Genomic DNA, 21819 nt, shown 5'->3' with positions numbered 1-21819 from the left:
CAATGTCGCTACATCCAATGATGAGAGGAAACTTGAGTAGTAACGCACATCGCTGATGATCTGCCTTCCGTAGAACTTATGTCCAGGAGAAACTAGTCGAGTAAATGTCAAACTAGTGGCTGTGTTTATGTGTTTAATGGTTTACTAATAGATTACCTTTTTAAACTGTGTTGCTGATTATTTACAAACATTCATATTTACCTTGATTTCTCACAAAGGTTAAAAAGCTGAAGCGAGAACTGTCACAGATGAAGCAAGAATTGCTCTATAAAGAACAAGGCTTTGCAACCTTGAAACAGTGAGTATGAAAATACTGAAATTGACTCTCGAATAATCCAAAGCCCCTGAACTGATACAAAGAAAATAGAAGTATAGATTACATAAGAGTTTTCTCAAAGAGAAGTAAAATACAAAGCGCAAAGCTCTGCACCAAAAAAACAAAAAAGCAATCAACTGAAGAACAAAACAAACAAACAAAAAAACTTGGGAAAATCTATACACTTTGAATAGGTGTGAAATGTTCACTAATCTTTGGAGATCCAAGGAGACCAAAGTGAGAAACTTAGCTTCGTCTCTGGGCCCGCCAGCCTGCTCTCAGTTTGAGGCAGAGCCAGGAGATCGAGCCCAGGAAGGGCCTCCCCCTTCTCTCCGGAGGCTGGGCTCTGTGAGCCTGCGCCCGCCGAGCCCCGGGCTGGGGGCCTGTCCTCCTCTGGCAGCCCCAGGGGGACCTAATGCTGTCTGATCTCAGGGAGCAAGTCAGGGGCGTCTGCAGAGGAGCTGAGTGAGCGCCTCGGCTCCCGTGTTCCCTCTGCCCTTTCCTGCTCTGTGCTGAAGTCTGCTGGACCCTGGCTCCAGGTTGAGCTGGGTCAAATGAGAATGGAGATGATGGAGGGTAACAGGATCTGGAAATCCCTGCCCCATTCCCAGCCCCTGGAAGCCACTGCTCTTCTGCTGACGAGGCCCAGCCTAACTGAACCCCAGCAGGCACACGAAGACCTTCCAGCTCACGCAGTGCCCGCCCCAGGGTCTCCGATGCAGGGGAGCAGCGGTGGTTCATCCAGCACACAACCACAGGGAGGGTTGAAGGCAGCATCCCTTGAAAGGCGTCCAGCTGCTTTTCCTTTCCCTCCTCCTTGCTGCCCGGTTCAGTGGCCCCAGTAGCAATGCAGGATTCCTAGGGGCTTCCCTGATCGGCGGGTCTCATGTTCTTCCTTGTCTCCCTTAGCAGTATCCAAGGCAGCAAGGCGTTACCCATTAAAGATCCCACGTGGTCGCTGGCCAGGCCACATAAGCTGATTGTTCTGTACGTTTGGTTGACGAGTTATATTTTGGGGCCCCAGTCACCCCTCTTGACCACCAGCCACATGACTTTCATCTCAGACATTTGGTTTACTGGATCAGTTTTGTTTTTGACACTCCCCTCATGTGATCATGACCATGATATTCTTTCAGATGCTCCCATCCTGGTGGTTCCCTAACCTGACTGCATATTAGAATAATCTGAGGAGCTCTTAAAAATCCCTGTGTCTTGTCTCCACCCCAAGTCGTATTCTGTGAGACCCCCATGTGGTTCTCAGGTCCAGCCCTGTTCAGAGAACCTCAGCTGGTTGCAGAGCGCCCCGAAAAACTCAGCAGACCTGGAATCAACTAAATGTATTATTTAGTCAGTTGTACATCAGCATAACGGAGGGCTTTGTGGTGGGAGCACCACGAAGCGTTTCGCCACACGTTGCATACTTTTAAGGCACATGAAATTATAACTCATGTCACCACTGGGATTAAAGGTTAGCCAAACTTGCTGTTTTTGTTATATTGATGTAACAATGCTGTATTGTTTCAAAGCAGTTTACTTGCAAGCAATTTTTATAGGAATCCAAGGCATGTTTAAGAATCTGTCAATAACATTCCACAAGAAAACAATAGACATTTGTTGTAGAAATTCAGGCTTTCTCTTGCAGTGATTCTAATCCGCTGAACCAAGAGCAGAAAGATAGGATATCTAACATCAGATTCCTCTCGTAGATCAAAATAAAGCTATAGACAAAATAAAGCTATTTTCATCCAGATGTTCACCACCATACTACTAGAAGATTGAATAATAATTGATTGAACCCAGAGACCATACTTTTCAAGAAACCGCATTCCTGGTACTATAAGGGGACTTTTTACTTGGGTTATGACAAAATATATTTCAGGAAAAGATTTATACAGAATCCCACTGCAGGATTCTGTAACTTCTCACGTATTCACAATAAAATGGAATAATTTTGTGGAATCTGGAATTATGATGTAATTTAAACCCCGGTTTTGATTTTACTTGATGCAGTAGTTTATGCTGGATGAATGAATGTAGTTTTATTCTTTACATTATTCATTTCAGACTGTGGTCCCAAAGTTGACTTTGGCCTAAGCGATAGTGTAGCTTATGTGTAGGTGGGTGCCAGGAAGAGAAGCATATTTCCGCTTTGCCACCTCCAGTGTTCACTCAAAACTGGAAAATGGAAAGTGCTGAAACACCCAGCAAGCCAAGAGTATATACAGAATCTATGAAACTTTGGCTCAGGGGATACACATTTTCCAGGGAAGGCATGCAAATGGTAAGATATAGGGAAAAAATTAACTATAGGGTACCCACAAACCAAAAAAAATTTTTTCTTTAATTTTTAAGGGATGAAAGTAAAATTGTATTTCTCAAGAACAAAGAGCACAGTACATACTTTGTTTTTTAAAAAAAGTCAGCAACTTATGCTGATATTTTATTTTATGGTCAGTTAGGGTCAAAAGAGAGAAAAAGGGGGAGATGAAAAGTGGAGGAGAAAAAGGAAAAACGTGGAGGTAGAGGGCAAAAGCAATAGTTAAAGTAAAGAAGAAAGGTTCAGAAAAAGGGAAAGAAAGACCAAAAGGGGTTCCGTGGCAAATGCTGCGTGGAGGTGGTACTTGTCGTATTTAACATTTGTTCGAGCAGTGGCTGTCCGAGAAATTCTCATCCATTTTTAAAGCTCTCTGAAATTTAAATTAGCAGTCTTGAAGTAGCCCTGCTTTTATTTTTAAATATTAAAGTTTATTTCTGAAAACTGCTCACTGGCTTTTATTTTCAAATGTCAAAGTTGATTTCTGAATTAAAGATTTGTATTACTATTAAATTCTGAAGGTTTTATACAAATCGGAAGAAATTACTTGGGCTTTAGAAACTGCCTTTGACAGTTTGAGATACCTATATTACTAGCTGTTTCATGAAATCTCACAGATTCTTTTTCTTATTAAAGTAAGCTTTTTGCCTCAACTAAGTGAGTAGATATAGTACTTAAGGGTGTCAACAATTTCACTGATAAAGCCCTCCCGAAATAAATATAATCAACCAATATTCAAACTACTTCTGGGGTTCTTATCAAATATTCTAAATGTAATAGTCATAAGAGCCCCAAGCCTAAGTCTCTCATTTTGAGGACAGTTGTGCTACTTAGCTAAGTGTTTATGCAATTTAGAGGCTAAATTTGCATAGACTTTCCGGTCTCAGTTTCTTCATTTGGAAGAAACATGACTAGGCAATCTCTAGGGTCCCTCCCATCACAAATACTCTGTGTATGTGTGTGCGTACGCACGCGTGTATGTTTAATTCAGTGACTTCATTGGTTATACTTTTTTATAGAATGACCTTATGATAAAATTAATTTTATTCTCTTAGGTTCTTTAAGACTTTAATTATTTGTTCAGCACCATAAAATATTTTCTAAAATGGTACTTGTTATCTACGAGTACCATTTTAGTTATCAAGTTATCTACAAACTGCACTTGTTTGGGTAAACTTTGGAAGAATGAATAAGATAATAATTGTGTTAGTTTCTTCTTTTTTACTTTTCAGACTATGCCCTTCACGTTGAAATAAATACAAATTATTAAGTGTTTTAAACCAAATTAGGTCAGAGCCAGTTTTCTGTGATTTAATAGGTGCCATAACTCTGGAGGGTCTGTGAATAAGACAAGGATATGTCTGAGAACGCGTGTAATAGCGTTGTTGGCTGATGGGCAGAGATGTGGCATGTGTCCCTGAAGGGAAGCCCAGGCTCTTTCCTAATGAGTCCCAGGCAGCATAGGTGGTGGGGAGAACCAGGAGGGTGATGGTGAAGAAAATGTTGAACCGTTTTTTTGTTTTTTTTTAAATTAGGTAATTTGGTTGGGCCCTTCGACCACAAAGATTAGGTTACATGAAATCCTCTGACACAGGGTGACCCTGTGAGCTGTAAGGACATTTGGTGAGCAGATCTGCAGGGACAGTAAATAAGCTCATCGGGGAGCTCTTTATTCAACGTTAGTGGACAAATGAACACATCTGCCGCCCCCTTGTTCCTAGATTTGAACTCATCCAGCAAGGCGAGCAATTTATCTTGACTCGTAACTGTCGTAAAAAAAAGAATACATTTCATATATCTAAAAAGAAATAAGAAACGAACCAGGCAATCCAAATATTACAGGATACTCACTAGTGTAAATAAAAATCACTACCCTTTATTAAAGGTCACCAAGCTGTAGGCACTGTGCTAGGTTTTGCACAGACATCGCAGCATGTAACATTAGGTGGCAGGGATGAATCCTGAGGTTCCTGTGCTCGCCTGGTTTATTGGCATTTCTGTCCTTCTGCTTCCCCGTGTCCTGAACCTTTGTCAGGATCAGCGTGAGATGAGGTTTGAGGTCAGCCAGCAGTGGGATCACCCAAACAGACGGAAAGCAAAAAGCCTGAGCCTGAAGGTCATTACAGTGGACTGGGGGATAAAGTGGGGGCTGGAAGGGCTCTCAAATGATCAGAAGAGAAAGGAGAGACCGTCAGCTTGAAACTGGTGTGTGTGAGTCAGGTAGTAAAAACCAGCCAACTAAGACAACCCCAAACCCAATTCCTATCTCCTTAACTTGTACACTCGGTCATTCTTTGATTTTTCTTTTTTCCTTTCCTCTTTTAACAGAATTGATAAAAAAATGTCTGGAGGCCAGAGTGGCTATGAACTTAGTGAAGCCAAAGCCATCCTAACTGAACTGAAGTCTATCAGAAAGGCCATTAGCTCAGGAGAAAAAGAAAAACAAGATCTGATGCAGGTATGTGATGGAACATTTTTTCGAGTCACACTGCTACCTTCTTGGGCCTCAGAAACTTTCCTTGAGGCAGAAGTTCTCCATCGGAGTCTGGAAGGCCCTTTACCACCACACAAACCCCACTTCTGCCCCATCCATACGGAATTTGGTCCCGTAGGGGATTGTTATAGGCACTGAGCCAGCCGCCTGCCTTGGAAGAAAACAGATTGGTTCCAAGGTTCTGATATGCTTATTTGAAGGCAGACTTTGGATGACCTTTGAGACAGGGGCTGCTGGGTCCTGGAGCCCATCTAAGGAGATTAGCATCTTGGTGCCCCCTGTAACTCACTGCAAACTTCATGTGGCGCCCTGATAAGCAAGGTTATCTAACTCAGTGATCCTCAGCCCAGGATACAGAAAGGGTATGTCACCTGCTGTCAGTAAGTAGATGAGATGCCTTGAGGAGAGGGGGGAGGGGTGTGAGGAGCTTAGAAAAGCTATTCCCCACCCCAGGAGGTTCCGAGGTGCTAGCTGGGGGTGGCAGGGAGAACGCTGACCCAGCTGGGGGACATCTGTATAGTCACCCTGGGAGAGATGCTCATGGCAGTAGACCCCCTCGTTACACCTGTGCACTTCTCACCTTATGGGTCTGAGCTCCAGTGACCCAGCCTTATGTGTAGAGAGGACAACCATTCAGCGATCAATATTCTGCATGTTGAGTATCTATATTTAGCAGATACAGTCAAGTTTTTTTAAGAGATATCTCTTCCTCCTCTTCCCTCCCTTCCATCCCATAATTATCACAAGCACTGAGAAGTCTTTGTAATATTTCAGATATTTGGAGTTCTTTACCTAGCTGGGTGAGGATTTAGTCTTGTGTCTTTCAAAAAATGTTAGAGCCCGTGGTAAACAGAACCTCTGCATTTAAATACCAAATTCAGCTACTTCATGTCAGTTTCCAAAATGCTGGTTGAATGTGGGTGAATATTCTTGAACCCATATAATTTTGCATTTGGGGAATTTTGAAATAACTTGCAAGAAGCGATTAAATAGAAAAGACTGACTTAAAATACTGACTTTGTGCCAGGCAGTCTTCTGCCTGCCTTGCGTAGAAATACTTCATTTAATTCTCACAACAGCCTAAAGATAGGCTCTGTTATTATCCTCAACCTGTAGACAAGAAAACAGCAGTGCGGAGAAGTTGTTACTTGGTTAAAGTCACACAGCAGGTAAGCGGCAGGACTGAGGTTCAAACCCAGGCAGTCTTGCTCTAGAATATGTGGTTCTACCATATGTGTAACACATACAGAACTTCACTTGGCTGTACTTTTTGTTGTTGTTCTACAGTGATCCTGCCGATTAAATCAGTCATTCCTGAAAAGCACAAAATAAGTCCTTTGAAAAAAGTTAATGGAACTTGAACAGAGTTACATTGGAACCTCATAATTTAGCAATTTCAGGTCCTCTTTGATTCTTTCTGTAAACTTTGGATTTATACATAGGCCAGATTAAATTTAAAAATTAGATTCCTTTTTTAATTACTAAAATATAAAAAATAATTAATAGATACAGGAATCAACAGTAGAGCTGAAAGGGACATTAGTTATCTTCTGTGACTTTTAAACCTCTTTGGCTGTGACCCAGAGTAAGAAATACATATATTTTACATCAAAGCCCAGTAATACAAATGTCTTTACCCATAGATACACACACCAAATTTCACAGAAATATGCCTGCTTTTAATACTAGTAATATACTTTGATTTTACTTTCTAGTCTCTTCTATTTCATTTAAAAACATACTAGTCATGACCTACTAAATTGATTGAGTGCATGGTCATAGGTTTGAAAAATGTACGTCTTTTCACCGTTCGCATGAAAAAATAGAAAAGACTTGTCCAAAGTCCCTAAGAGGTTTCTTCGTTCTTTTCTGTAATATATTATTTGATATGACCATTTAAGTTTTATCCCTCATGCATATACATTTTGTATAAATACGCCTTTGAAAGAAAATAGAGAAGGTTAGGTAAAAAACAAATATCAGATCTCTGATATTTCTAATTTCTTATCATGAGAATTTTAAATATCAGGATTAAATCCTGGCTCCTCTTAAAGTTGATAATAATGAGCCTCTTACATTTTTAGTAGTGTTTTGTAGGGGGGTTCTTTGGTAGCAATTTAAATTTTTTCCTTTTTAATACTCTCACTGACTCACATCCTCCCTCTAAAGTAAACTCACTCTATTAAAACCCGGGTGCCGACACCAGTCACGTTCACTTGTAATTAGGCACTTCCCCAAACCAAACATCACCACAGGTACTGATTGACTGCGGCTTCTGGGCCTCCATTTCCTAATCTCTGACATCTATGTGAGCTAAATAATCTCTTGGATCCTGTCCAGATATCAAATGGCATAACTGTAGAAGTCTTCTAAGCAGGAAGTTTGCCTGCTTTATCTAAATGAGATTGCATTATAGGTATCCTATGCTTCCATAATTCCTACTGCATAAAGTGGGTAGTTCTTATTAAAATAGACTTCTTTTTAACAGAATTTTAAAAATAAGAAATGCATGTATTAAATATAAAGATACCATTAGTCACGGGGTGAATAATTCCCAGGCTGTCTTGGGAAAGATAAGATAACCTGTTTAATATGATCTTACATATTTTCAAAGTCCTGTGTGTATGCGCAAAAATTATATTCTACTCTTATTTTTTTCAAGAATTTAGAGGGATAAGTACCTACTAAGATAAAGTAGTTGTTTTTTCCGTTGAGATTAGCTCTTTCGACTTAATTTTACCTGGTGGGGAAGTTTCGCGCTCTTAAATGTTGAGCTTTATGAAGTACTTTGTATTTCCTGAACAGAGTCTTGCTAAGCTGCAGGAGCGGTTTCACTTGGACCAGAGCATTGGCAGATCTGAGCCAGACTTGAGATCCAGTCCTGTGAACTCTCATTTATCTCTCTCCAGACAGACCCTGGATGCTGGGTCACAAACAAGCATTTCCGGGGATGTAAGTTATCCGTGTGGAAGGGTTGGCCCCAGCACTGTCCTGACGGGCCCTGATTACAATACCGATGGCAAATGGAACAGGGGCCAGGAAGGTGGTGCAAATTCCAGCTGTGTGCATTCAGCATTTCATACTCATAAGATTGGATTTAAAAATCTTAGCCTTATCTTTTCTGCCTAGGTGCCAAGCATATCAGAATTTGTCCATATGAATAGCTTTGTTCAAACTTTCTCGTACTGTATTTATTCAGAGACTCTATTGAAAGGCGAGAGACACATGAAAATTTGAGTTTTTCCTGTTAAGTTTAGAGTCTTAGAAATTAAGGTCCTTCCAAATAAACATTAAGGCTAATGAGAAACAAATATATGCCTTTAAAAACTAACCAAAAAACTTGTTTTTATAAATCTGAACTTGATTATATTAAAATATTTGATTGGTGGTTTATACCTGGCATTTGAAAATATTTAATGTGGCTTGAATATTATTACCAGTTTGTATTCTACCTTTTGGGGCACCATTAGTAGATATTTACTTTTCAATAAGTTCCAGTTATTTTTGTATTCTCTATGCTTCTTTGAATTCTGTGCTATGAAAGTAAAACAGGTAGAGATCAACAGTAGGGCTTACCTGTTTGAAAAATTAATTTTCGAAGTAATTTTATGTTTATGCATTTGAAAGTTAGATGATGGAAATTTTGGCTCATAGAGACAAGGAAATTAGTTCCAGTTCATAAATTTTATTGACCTGTACACCCTTCATAAACTCTTAGATACCAGAAACATTTACCTGATATTTTTTATCTTGAATTTAATGTGTGGAGAAAAGGACGTTAAAGTCTTTGAAAAACAGACAAGCTGGAATTAAAAAGAAATGTTTTGTCCCTACTGAGCCTATAAAGTAAGTGCCTTTTCAAACTGGTATTCCCAATTTCAGTACCATCTTCTTTAGCTTTGCAATTACGTGTACTTCCTAGAAACAAAAGCAGTTTACTTCATTCATTAGCAGAGTTAATTGACTTTTTCCCTTTTGTTTTTTACTAGATGGGAGTGAGAAGTAGATCAAATTTGGCTGAAAAGGTCAGGCTGAGCCTCCAGTATGAAGAAGCCAAAAGAAGGTAACAGCAGGGGAGCTGGGTAGCGGTCAGTGGGTAGTCAGCTGGCTCACCCTGGTTTCCTTTTCCAGAATTCACCTTTACTCACTAGGGACGTCTGCGGGGCGCTTGCCACCGTTCTTACCAAGGTCACCCTTCAGATCTTAGAATATAAGGGTTACGGGGTCCCCTCCCCCGAAGGCTGAAGAACAAGGAGAATTAATGAGGAGGGCGAGAATGAAACTTTCCCCTTCATTCTGGAAGGAAGAAACTTTGAGTTTGTATGGTACTTTCTTACTCACAATTAAAAGTGAGGAGGGGGCTTCCCTGGTGGCGCAGTGGTTGAGAATCCGCCTGCCAATGCAGGGGACACGGGTTCGAGCCCTGGTCTGGGAAGATCCCACATGCCGCGGAGCATTTGGGCCCGTGAGCCACAATTACTGAGCCTGCGCGTCTGGAGCCTGTGCTCCGCAACAAGAGAGGCCGCGATAGTGAGAGGCCTGCGCACCGCGATGAAGAGTGGCCCCCACTTGCCGCAGCTGGAGAAAGCCCTCGCACAGAAACGAAGACCCAACATAGCCAAAAAATAAGTAAATAAATAAATAAAAATTAAAAAAAAAAAAAAGTGAAGAGGTTGGTTTCTCAGATAGAAATGTGATACAGTGGCTCAGGTGCAGGGCTTGGTAGGAGCTGAGGAGTGTGAAGGTAAATAGCTTCAAGCACCTTCCTTGGCTTCGAAGGGCAGACCCCCTGCCGATGTCCTGGGGGATGCTGAGGTTTCTGCTGTGTCACTCACTTCAGGGGGTGTTTCCCTCCTTGACCCTCTCAACTCTTCTTCAGCCCTGCCTCCATACCTCTTTCTTACCTTGTGACTCTGCTGGGGAAGGCCTGGGAGACTCCTCTGTCCTTGCCTCGGTGACAGACTCAGCTGGGTTTCATACTGTAGGAACTGAATTTGTTCCGAGAGAGAGGGTCATACTGACACATTTCATTATTTTCCTTTTAAGAGTGTAAAAATGCTGCTGATTTATTATTTAGGAAGGCACTGGGGGACAAACCTGCGTCGTCATGAGCATGAACACTTCAGCTGAGAACATGCTGGGGCGTTGTGGCTTCCCACCACAAGGAAGCCCATCACATGGATACTGAAATATATCCATTATTATTGGTGACGATGAGAATTTAAAAGTCACTGGCCAAAGTTCTTAGAGGTTGTCTGGCTTTAACAGAGTCGTTATTTGATCTGCCTAAATATAATATTTGCCTCTGGGTAGCCTCTGTTACTAATATTAATATTACTTGGTTCTTTGATTTACTGAAAGAACCCTAAGCTTTGTTCCATAAATCATTAACCATGTGAGCTTGAGCAAGTCACTTAGTCTCTCTGAGCAACACTGCACTTGGCTAATTTTAATGCCTGTAAAATTTCCCAGGTAGATTATAAATGGCTTGAGGGTAGGAAACATTTTGTTTACTGTATTGTCTGCTTCTCAGGTGCCAGGCTGATGCTTTGCCCTCAGTAAGGACTGAGAATTGCTTTGTGCTTTTGTGGCCCAGTGATGTGGAAGCCTGCTTGGGGCCCTCTGGCTATAAGCACGCCAGTTCCTGAGCTGCCAGAACTCCTAGGTTCTGACGTAAACAAAGCCAGGATCTGGTTTTCTGGTGTCTGGTTTTCTGAAGGAGAATGGCCATAACTCAGAATTAATCTTGGGGAGCCAGGCCTCATGCCCCGGGGTCCTTGGGGTTTGACTCGACTTCCCTTGGGCCGGCTTGAACTTCTGCTTTACTTTGGCTCCATGTGGAGCTGACACAGCACTTCTCTTCCTAGGTGTTCCCGGAAACCTTCACGTTTTCTTGCCCAGAAAACTATTTCCAAATAAAATTCAAGACCTGCCTAATGCCTCATCCCACAAGTAATAGGTGCTGTTCTTTCCTTCACTGCATCATTGCTGTCAGTTCAATAGGTTGATTCAGTCACATCAAAACTTAAGGCGTTAGTTCTTTCCCATTTGGTTGCACTGCTGTTCTATTACCATTTGGGGTTTTATTTTAAAGTTACTAGCGATTCTGACGGGAAGGTAAGTCTCAAGTGTTTATGCATATGTTGAAAATGCTTTTTCTTCCTCAATTCTGAATAAGGGGCGGGTTGTGTTCCTCTGAAACCTGTTTTCTCCTCCAGCCTTTGTTTTATGTGCTTAATGAAGCTAATAATATCATGCTTATTTAGCATTTTGATGATTAATTTTCTAGTACGTTGAGACAGTTGTTTATGGTTTTGTGGTTAAAGCTGATGAGTAGCTGATGTTACATCCATCGTAAGTGCAGACGATGGGTGAAAATCAGAAGGACGTTATATATGCAGCACAGTTTCAGATGGCAATTTTATTTTTAACTCAAACAAGAAACTTCAGGCACAAGAATGTGGAACTACTTCCCTCTTTGTCCTGACAACATTTTTTTGTTTTGTTTTGTTTTGTTTTGTTTTTTTTAATTAATTAATTTATTTATTTTTGGCTGCATTGGGTCTTCGTTGCTGCGCGCGGGCTTTCTCTAGTTGTGGCGAGCAGGGGCTACTCTTCGTCACGGTGTGCGGGCTTCTCATTGCGGTGGCTTCTCTTGTTGCGGAGCACAGGCTCTAAGTGTGCGGGCTTCAGTAGTTGTGGCGCACGGGCTTAGTTGCTCCTCAGCGTGTGGGATCTTCCCGGACCAGGGCTCGAACCCGTGTCCCCTGCATTGGCAGGCGGATTCTTAACCACTGCGCCACCAGGGAAGTCCCCTGACAACGTTTCTTGTTCACCTTTTTCTTCTCTTCTACAACTTTTTCCACCAAAAAGGGGAGGAAAAAGTCCCCCCTTTTCTATCTGTTTTTCATTTTTCTAGTGTGTGCTGTAATAATACCCAGAGTAATCATCCAACATTTTTTAATAGGAATATGTATTCTTCGTGCCAACATCAGTTGTGTTCATAGTTTACCTTGATCTTGTGCTTATGGTCAAAACAGCCAAGTGCCATTTCCCTTGTGAACAATCCTGATTGTCCTCACAGCGCCACAGAGCAAGTTGTTTGATTCGGGTGGTCATTCTTATTGAATCAGGAGTTAACTTGACCATTGAGTACGAAGCTCTAGAAGCAGTGAAATCTGGGGTCAGCAAAATTATGAAACTGGTGAAGGTTCCCTTTGCTGCGTTTTCCCCCTCCCACCCCTCCCGGCCCCGTCGCTTCAGCACCTGTTGTTACTCCAGTGGACCCTGGGTGCCGCTGATAAGTGTGTTCAGAGGAGAACCAGGTCAGTGCAGTGTGTACAGGGCCGGCTCAGTGAGCGCCCCGTGCATGGTGTAGACTCTGTGCAGGCCCTGAGCGGGAAGCGAGTTCACAGTGCACAGCTGAAGAATGTGGGTGGGGGAAGCCGAGCGCTGCCCCCTTTTCCTTGGCGATGCTGGAGCCTGGAGGGATGGACTTGGCTGTGGTACCACATGGCCTGGCCCCTGCCCTCTTTTCTCCCCTCTTCCTTCCCTGATTGGCTGATCCCCAGTCACTGCCAGCCTAGCCTGGGGACAGCGTCTTTACCCAGAGGAACGAGATCTAGAATAATGCATTTCAGGCATCATTTACCAGAGATTTTTTAAAGGCAGCTCTCCTCCTGCCACCTCGCACAGGCAGGCACACGTCAGGGCTGACCGCCCACGGCCCTCTGCTTTTTAAGCTTCTGCATACTTTGACCTTCATCCTTTTTTCAGGTAGGTAGGTGTGCTTACTCAGATGTTAAAGGTGGGGAGAACGAGGCAGATAAGAAGTAAGTGTAGCATCCGCCCCGGGACCGGAGCCTCACACCAGCCATCACGCCTGTCCCTGGGGGGTTAATCCCGCCCGTAGCCCGCCTTGTGTTTTCCCTCTCTTGGGACTTCTGACTACGCGCACAGCTACGTCACTGCATTTTGTCTTGTCTTGTTTTAGTATGGCCAACTTGAAAATCGAACTGTCGAAACTGGACAGTGAGACCTGGCCTGGGGCGCTGGACGTTGAGAAGGAGAAGCTGATGCTGATTAACGAGAAAGAAGAACTTCTGAAAGAGCTTCAGTTCGTCACGCCCCAGAAGCGCACCCCAGACGAGCTGGAGAGCCTGGGTGCCGAGAGGCGGCGGCTGGAGGAGGAGCTGCGGTCGGTCCGGGGGGCGCCCAGCCGAGCTCTGGCCGAGAGGTGCGTTCCCCTCCCCGGGCCCCGGGTGGCTAGCCCGTGGGGGGCTCAGCTGGGCCTCCAGGCCGTTCTCCCCGGTCTGCGGAAATCTCGGAGGCCTCAGCCCTTAGTGGACTGAGGACTTCTTCCTGTAGGGCAGTAAAGCACACCCTCCTCAGTCCCCGTGGTTCCTCTACGCTTTTGGGGAACGTGAAAATGCCTGAGACAGATGTTGAATAACTAAGGAATGTTGACAGAAAACCAGGAATGCAGTCCATCGCTGACCGAGGCTGATAACAGTGGCTGTAAACTATTGCACTCTGATAAGAGAGATTATCTGGACTGTTAGAGTGGCTGAAGCTTCCTATTCTGGGTTTATTACTCACAAGAATGCAAAAGTTTATTGCTTTTCATTTCACAAGGAAAAGACAACTTGCTCCCTTTGATATCTCAACAGGTCACAAAATGTTCACTTGGATTTTGTTTGTCAATTGAAACCCTCCTCTGAAGCAGGAGAAAATATAAAGGAAAATACTTTAAGCAATTTTCTGATCTTTCTGTGGGAAGGTGTAAATGAATCACTTAATCTAAAAACTCCAGTTCTGTAGGCAGATCAGCTGGACTCTTAAGCAGGGAACCCCTGTGTGTTGTTTGCCGTGAGGACATCTGCACAGCAGCCCTGTGTCCAGGCCTTGCTGACTAATGGTCAGACACCTGTTTACCTGTTTCAGCCATAGACCATGTGGCCCTTTAAAACCACTGCACATCCATCTTTTAGGCCAACAAGTAAGGAGCAGAATGAAGGGAAAGAGATTCACATTTGCGTAACTTCAAGTGACCTGGTAGTAAGTTTAAAATACCCACCGATAATCCAGTCACTTTTATTTTTTTTAACTTCTTGGCTTCTTGCCTTCTAATTCCTTGTCCTCTATAAATGTTTAAGGTTGTGTGTCAACATAATATCAAAACATTGGAAAAGTGTGGTGGTGGAGGAGATGGGGGAGGGAAGAACCTCTGACATTCCTGGTGAGGTATTAGCATGAGCATTTGTTTAACCGTGTGAGTTAAAATGCTGACGGAGATAATGCATAGCTACAGCATCACAGCTTTAGGAAGCGTGAAAAAGGATCAAAGGGGGAACCCCCTACAGATGACGTCCTTTCACTGTCTTAAATAACTCTCATCAGCCACCTGCCCCTGCGTCTCCTCCCCTCCCACTCTGACATCTCAGAAGGTGTGAGCAAGGCTGGCCAGGTAGGGAGCCGTCCGACCAAGACCACAAGGAACGAAAAGCAAGGGTGAGAAGGCAGAATTCAGTTGTTTTCCTGAATTACCTTGATGTTGTATGTGAGTGTCTGTGTTTGTTTTTCTTAAATTCCGAGGATAAAAGTTTGATAATCATCAGCAAATATGATGAAATGGTTAGCTTTGTGTGGCTCATAGATAAAACACCAGTGATCTTTTGTGTTATGTCGCCCTTAATAAATGTCATATAATTATACCTGTGTAACGTACGGACATCTGACATCTCAGCTGTCCTACTCTGCAGTATCTGGATCCGGGAAGGGCCCTACCAATGGACTTTAAATTTTTTCTGGGAGAGGAAGAAAACAGGCGTTTGTTTCTTTGTTTGAATCAGCTTTTACAGCATGATGTCTTGTCTTTTATTTTTTTTTTGGCCGGGCCATGTGGCATGCGGGATCTTAGCTCCCCGACCAGGGATCGAACCCGTGCCCCCTGCACTGGGAGCATGGAGTCCTAACCACCGGACTGCCAGGGAAGTTCCTTGTTTGTCTTTTTTATTAGGGATGGAGCTTCAAAAATGACTAATGAAGTAACGTTAAAAATATAGTTTAAGTGCCTAGACTTTGGCTTTTATACTTTTGTTTGCACACACATAATAACTGTCAAAATTCCAGCAGAAACAGTAGGCTTGATCTCATCCGGAAGAGGAGCTATAAAACATTTATACAAAATAATTCTCTATCTAGTGAGATCCAGCCGTGGGGTTTGAGTCGCACAGGGAGTAATGGGGGCCATCCACAGGTTTGGGTGGCCCTCTGACTTATGACCGCGCATGGGCCCACCTCCCACGACTGAGATCTTAGCAGGAAGGGAAATGTGTATGTTTCGTATTTGTGATATGTTGGCTATCTGAGTCATTTGGAAGGGTCAAGTCATTTAGCATTACAGAAAATGGACATCAGCTTCCTCTCTGCCGTCCACGGCCAAAAGCAGAACCCCATGATAAAGCAGGGTAAGGCCGAGGGACTCACACTTTCTTGCTGGAGCAGCTTGCAGTTTTCTCACTGCTATCCGTGGCTGCAAAACGGCCCAGCATTCCCTGTGCAAGAGAGCAGAACCCCTGCGGAGTGCACCCGGAGTCCTTTGTTTCCCAGTGGGCACAGCACCGTGTGGCTTCGGGCTTTGTTGGTGGTGGTGGTTTTACTTTACTCCCCATATGCTCTCCCCCTTTCCTACCCTTCACCAACCTCATCGTTTACTCCCACTGCCTGTGGATATATTCCTGCTGCGCTCGTCGTTGCTGTTGAGCTGAAACAGGGCCAGAAGGCCCGAGAAGCCCTCTGCAGGCAGTGTATTTCCTCAGTGCTCCAGCAGGAGGTCGAAGGAGACACCTCTGGGAACTTGACATTCACTGTGTCAGACTTAGTTTCATCGCAGAGCAAACGGTGCTTCACCGACCCCAGACCCCCTCCGTTTCTTCTCGGTACCTACACGCCTGTCAGACAAGCACTTGCTGCTTCCCCCAAATTATCCTGTTTTCCACTTACATTGTGGGTTTCTCATTATTTCAGGGGTGGCCTCAGGCGAGATTCTGGGTCATTGCTGAATTTTGGTCTCTGAAGGAGCTAAAACTCACATGAATTGTCAGCCGCTGTGTGAGCTCCCAGGGTCCCCCCAGCTGTGCCCGCCAGCCCGGTCCTCAGTGTCGTCCTCAGTGTCGCTGACTCGCGGGACCGCCCGCGGAGACGGAGCTCGCCCCCTAGTGGTCATAAAGCGCATCGGGAAAGAGAAATTGCTCTCAAATGAAGAAAAGACTTGTTACACACCCTTCTATTCTTTCCTTACAGTTATTGAAATTCCTTAAACTCTGTGCTTTTCTACGGCTGATAAGATCTTAACATTGCTCCTTCCTTTTCCACAAATCTTAGGGGTTTTGCCTTGCATCTTGCCAGGGTGTCTTCTTTCTTAATCATATGAATGTTTTTGCCGCTGATTCTGAAAAAGTTCTTATAGCAAGTGGGCGGGGGGTATGAGTGTCATTTATTTTTTAATGGAAAAGGAACTTCTTACTTCTGTAGATGACATGGAGCTTTCCCCCTCAGGGCACCGGGGGCAGAGGTGGAGGGTGCGAGGGCCCCCTTGTCGTGTCAAGGGCAGCTGGGCAGGGGTGTGGAGCAGCGAGACCGTGGGAGGGGTCTTTCGGGGTCAGGTTGAAGAGGTCTTTCTCACCCAGGAGGAGTAGCAGGACGGGGGCTGGAGAAGGGAGGAGAGGCAGGGGAGCACCCTCCCGAAGGGGCTGACATCTCAGCAGTTTCTTCTAGGCCCTGGTCCGGAGGAGGTGGGGGAGGTCATTTCCCAGGACGGATACCAGGAACCAGCTCCCACTGGGAGAGGCTCTGATTCCATCAGAGACAGGAGGTGGAGTGCTTGACAGAGGACAGCCACAGGGTGGCCGGCAGGGTTTCTGTGACTCCCCAGGGCCTTCTTTAAGCGTCTTCCAATGACATGTGATCTAGACACCTGCAGGGAGGGGCCCGGGGAGGGGCGCCGGGCTCTCCAGGCGGCCTGGGTAGAGGAGGGAGAAAGAGCCCGAGCCTGCCCTCCGGGAGCTTAGGGTCCAGCTGGGGAACACAGGCCAGGCCTCAGTTCAAGGCAACCGGGAAAGGGCTGGAAGGGCAACACCTGAGCCATCACCAGAGGAGGGCATGGGGGGACCATCACGTGTGACTGACTGGAATGGGAAAGACTTGGATTTAAATTTCAGCATGGAACACACTGTGTTGCCCTGAAGCCTCCTTACCATACCAGAAAAGCCTTCATTTGTGGGTGTGGGACTTGGTTTTAAAACTTACTTCGAAAGTATTGCTCCTGTATCAGGAGACATGGGTTTTAGTAGATTCGGGGACTTTCTCTGGACCTTTATGTACCTTCTAATTCAGTTAATCTACTTTGAATTAATATTTTTTCCTGGTTGAGTTTTTGTTTATATTTAAGAGATTAAAAAAAATTAGGGACCGTACTCCTTTTCAAAATACACCTTTGAAAGCTGTGAATTAAGAATTTATCACCCTTTGAAGTACTAAACAAAATGACAAGAATTACTTTTTTATTTTAACATATAATGAAATTGTGTTGGTGACGCATCAAAGGATAGATATCTATAAGTAAAATATGGGCATGTTTCCTCCCTGCCTAAAACATACATAACATTTCAAAGAGGTTGAAAATTAGGGAAGTTTTATTTTTCTCCAAAGAAGAGTAGCTAATTTTTTTATCGGCACCTTGCAAGGCGTGCCGAGGCTTTGAACACGGGAGACTGGCTTTGCTGTCTGCAGAGACCTTTCACATACGTAGCTCCATCTGGTCCCTTGAACAGCCTTAGCAGGTGGACGCAGTAGGATTATAATCACCATTTTGCAGATGAGGAAGCTGAGACCCGCGATGAAGTGACTTGCCTTAGGGACAGATGAGTAAGACCGGAAACCGTGGTGGTTTTCTGGGTCCCATTCTGCTCATTTCAATGATGTCTAAAAATTCTGACACAGTCAGTATGCTTGATATATTTTAAAATGGCTTACTCAAGTATAGAATCCCGTAGTACTCAGTTTTTTTCTAAAAAATCCTCATAAAAACTTGTTCAGCTGAATGTGGATGAAATTTCATGAAAATCCAGTACAGGTGATGAGAGGTGCCGTCGATGGGAAAGGAAATCACTTTTATGTCTTTTTCTTGCTTAAACAGTTAAGCCCAAATTAGCTCACACTGGCAATATGGACTAATTTGTTTCTTAATCGCCAAAATTCTCATCAAAATAAGATTGGAATTTTTATCACTAACTATGATTTTGGAACAGCCCTTACCAAACTCAGTACTCAGATGATCTTTTCTAATTCCCTGTTATTGCAGTCAAATGTTTTAGTAACGGAAGCTGAAGTCACAAGCCTGCAGAAGGATCTTTAACCTTTGTTTGTTTTTTTTGTTCTTTTCCTCCCCACTGTCTTTCCCTAACTTGTAAGAGCGTGAGGTTTTCTTACCCATTTAAGAAAATTTTAGAATACCAAAATTCTACAAGTTCTCAGTAACGCTGGCCATTTGGTACAGCTCTCCCCCTTCACTCAGTGGCCGTGGACAGTTCTGTCCACTTTCCTTCTGGCAGGTGGCTCTGTTTTCCCTGTGTCGAGTTCATTTGGATCTCACAAGGGGAAAATAATAAGGATCTTTCTTTTCCTGCTTGATCGTAGTTATGTGAAAATAAATTAATTTCTTTTTCTTGTCTAGATTGAAATTGGAAGAGCGAAGGAAAGAGCTGCTACAGAAACTTGAAGAAACTACTAAATTAACTACATATTTGCATTCACAACTTAAAAAGTAAGCCTGTTTGGTTCTTGAGGGGAACATTTTTCTTGACTGCATTCAGGCATGTTGTAGTTCATCTTTGATTACTTTTGTCTTTATTTTCAATGACTTAAAAGTAGGAAAATTGTTATACTAGTACAATTAAAACTCAGATGACCAAATTTAAAGTTGCAGGGATTTGGGTTTGGTTTTTTTTTTGTTTCATGAACCCCAAGGTCCTATTTGGAATATGTTTGAAATGTGTTGGGAAGAAGATGTATTTCAACTATCGGGACATACTTAGGAAAATGACACATTTCTCCACATCATCCCTTCTTTTAAAAAGGGAAGGTGGGGGAGATTTGCCCTAAAACAGCCACAGATTCATTCCTGAAATATACACAGAAAGAGGAGGAAGGCGAATGAGCCCAGGGGCCTTTGTCTTTAGAAGCTGGCCTTTTCCTCTCTCAAAATAAAAAGTTTGATTCTTTAAAAGTAAAGTCACTGCATTAACCCTTCATGCTGTTTACACCTCCCTCCCACTTCTGTATTTTTTAATTGCATAGTTGCTTCTGGATATTTATGCAGATAGATTTATCAATAGGTATTTGATCCCTTTTTAAATTTTTGGTAACTTTTGCACAAGGGGGATGATTTTTAATGAGTAGGATTGCTGCTTAAAGAGTCTTTAGAGAGTCAGGTTGGAAACATTCACGAATAAGCATGGAAATGTGTGGTGTGACAGCGAGTTCTCTTACCCCGGTCGTTGACTCTGCTCTTTGGTGCCACTGGGTTTCCTTCCTCTCGGCCCGAAGGAGCCGGCAGGGGTTTCCACACCATCCCGGTTTTTACAGGTGTGCTTTCCTCTCCCAGCCTCTCCGCCAGCACCCTGTCTATGTCGTCCGGGAGCAGCCTGGGCTCCCTGGCCTCCAGCCGGGGGTCTCTGAACACGTCCAGCAGAGGGTCCCTCAACTCCCTCAGTTCCAGCGAGCTCTACTACACCAGCCAGGGCGACCAGCTGGACCCGGATTATCAGTATAAACTGGACTTCCTCCTGCAGGAGAAAGGTGGTTACATTCCTTCCGGACCCATCACCACCATCCACGAACACGAAGTGGCCAAGTCCCCCAGCCAGCCTGGCCAGAGCGGTCCCTGTGGGGCAGCGGCCGCGGCCCCGGGCCACGCTCCCGCCCTGACCGAGGCCCCCAAGTCCGTGACGTCCCTGTCCTCCCGGTCCTCCCTTTCCTCCCTGTCCCCGCCCGGCTCTCCCTTGGTCTTAGAAGGCGCGTTCCCCCTGTCTCCCCACGACGTCCCTCTCCATCAGTTCTCTGCTGACTTTGAGGACTGTGAATTGAGCAGCCACTTTGCAGACATCGGCCTCGGAGAAGATCCGCTGTTGCTGGACTCTGACCCGGGAGGAGTGCCCCCGTCCCTCTCAGAGGACAAGGACCTCACCGAATGCGCCAGGGAGCCGCCGCACGAAGGGCCTGCAGGTACACGGAGACCCTTGCTCTCACGTATCCCTCTTGACCATTTCAAGGAGAGCGATTGGAGGTTACTTTTTCCATGGAAACAAAGGGTGTATGTCCCCCTTATCTTTCTGCTGCCCTTTTTTCATTTTGGCTTCATTGGGAAAGAATTTTTATTGATGAACCTACACATTTTTTCTTTATCAAATGCAAATCCCCTTCTGTATTTAATAGATTTAATCATTGAGCATCCCTTCTGTTGTGTAGAACCGCACTGTGTATGGCATCTGCCTGGGAACACATTTTGTGAACGTACTTCGTGCTCCCAAATAGGTTCTGGTTCTGAAATAGCGAGAAAGGGAAGAGGACCTTCTTTTCAAATTTGGCCTAAAACAGATGAAAACCAAGGCAATTAGCATACCAGCTAATTAGTACCAAGGTTCATTCAATGTTTAGGTTGCTGTGGGAATTCTGTATAAATACGATGAGTTTTGTTTCATGCCAGACTCTCCCTCTCTGCGGAAAGTTAATGGGGAGAAAGCCGGTTCCCATGCGTGGTGTCACCCTGCCCTCTTCTGGCCACGGTACTAGTTGCAGCCCAAGAAAACGCAGTGGCCTGAGTTCTTACTGCTGCATCTGTGCTCACAGAGACCCAAACAGAGGGAGAATGTAATATTTTTAATTGTTTACCTTTGCAAGGCAGAAGGTTTTACTATACTAGATGTGGTTGTAAAGAGAATGGGATGGTACCTTGGTTGGCAAATGATCGCAGCTGGGGTCCGAGGAGCCAGCCGCAAACCAAATGAGAAACAAAGTCCAGTGCTGGTCCCAGGAGGCCTGCTCAGAGCCACACAGGCTCCTGCGCGTCCACAGCGCACGAGAAGACAGGCCTCTTTAGAAGGATTTCCCTGCTGTTTCTGTAAGCATTTTTATTTTGTACTTTTGGTCCTAGGAATTCTAAGTATTAATTGGCCATTTCAGATGTTTAAAGAGGTAGAGGAATCCATCTTGTTAGTGTGGTTTCAAATACTGCAGACTGAACCACCGCCTGCCAGTGGCCTGGGGCAGAGACAGAGCGCAGGAGATGCCGTGTGGTTTGCGTGCTGCCTGCCAGGTGCCAGCAAGTGACGTGTTGTTGGAATAATAACCGCAAAGAAAATAGCACAGGAGCGCTGCTTACCTAGTGGCTCCAGCAAGGCAGAAACCTGCCTTGGGGCCTCGCGTGTGGCCCGGTGCAGGCCGCCCCTGAAGCCAGCCCGGCCTGCCCTCGCATCGCAGGGGCCCCGTCGGCCGGCCGTGTTCCGGCGAGCACGTTACCCGGTCTCTGAGGCTTGTTGTTCCTCATCTGCAAAGCGGGCACGAGGCGGTATCTACCTCGTGGGGTGCTGGAAGGGTTAGTGCTCTCATAAGGCGTCTGAAGCACCCAGCCGTGCC

At 44.5% G+C, this 21819-nt stretch overlaps 1 protein-coding gene across 4 annotated transcripts in view; it reads left to right on the top strand.

Moving 5' to 3' along the window:
• WWC2 (WW and C2 domain containing 2) overlaps nt 1-21819 on the top strand; it is a 163060-nt gene that overhangs the window by 112510 nt on the left and 28731 nt on the right. For 3 of the 4 annotated variants that reach the window (XM_082375186.1, XM_082375187.1, XM_082375189.1), the window contains 7 exons: nt 219-298; nt 4959-5088; nt 7930-8076; nt 9114-9187; nt 13118-13360; nt 18860-18949; nt 19790-20409. In XM_082375186.1, the coding sequence (XP_082231312.1) occupies nt 219-298; nt 4959-5088; nt 7930-8076; nt 9114-9187; nt 13118-13360; nt 18860-18949; nt 19790-20409 (1384 nt within the window). The remainder of the gene's footprint in view (nt 1-218; nt 299-4958; nt 5089-7929; nt 8077-9113; nt 9188-13117; nt 13361-18859; nt 18950-19789; nt 20410-21819) is intronic. The other variant, XM_082375188.1, reaches the window with a different exon arrangement.

This window comes from Balaenoptera borealis (assembly GCF_965194805.1).
Source record: "Balaenoptera borealis genome assembly, chromosome: 21".
Taxonomy (NCBI): Eukaryota; Metazoa; Chordata; class Mammalia; order Artiodactyla; family Balaenopteridae; genus Balaenoptera; species Balaenoptera borealis.
Note: the sequence above shows the minus strand (reverse complement) of the source record. Positions and strands in the feature narration are given on the sequence as shown.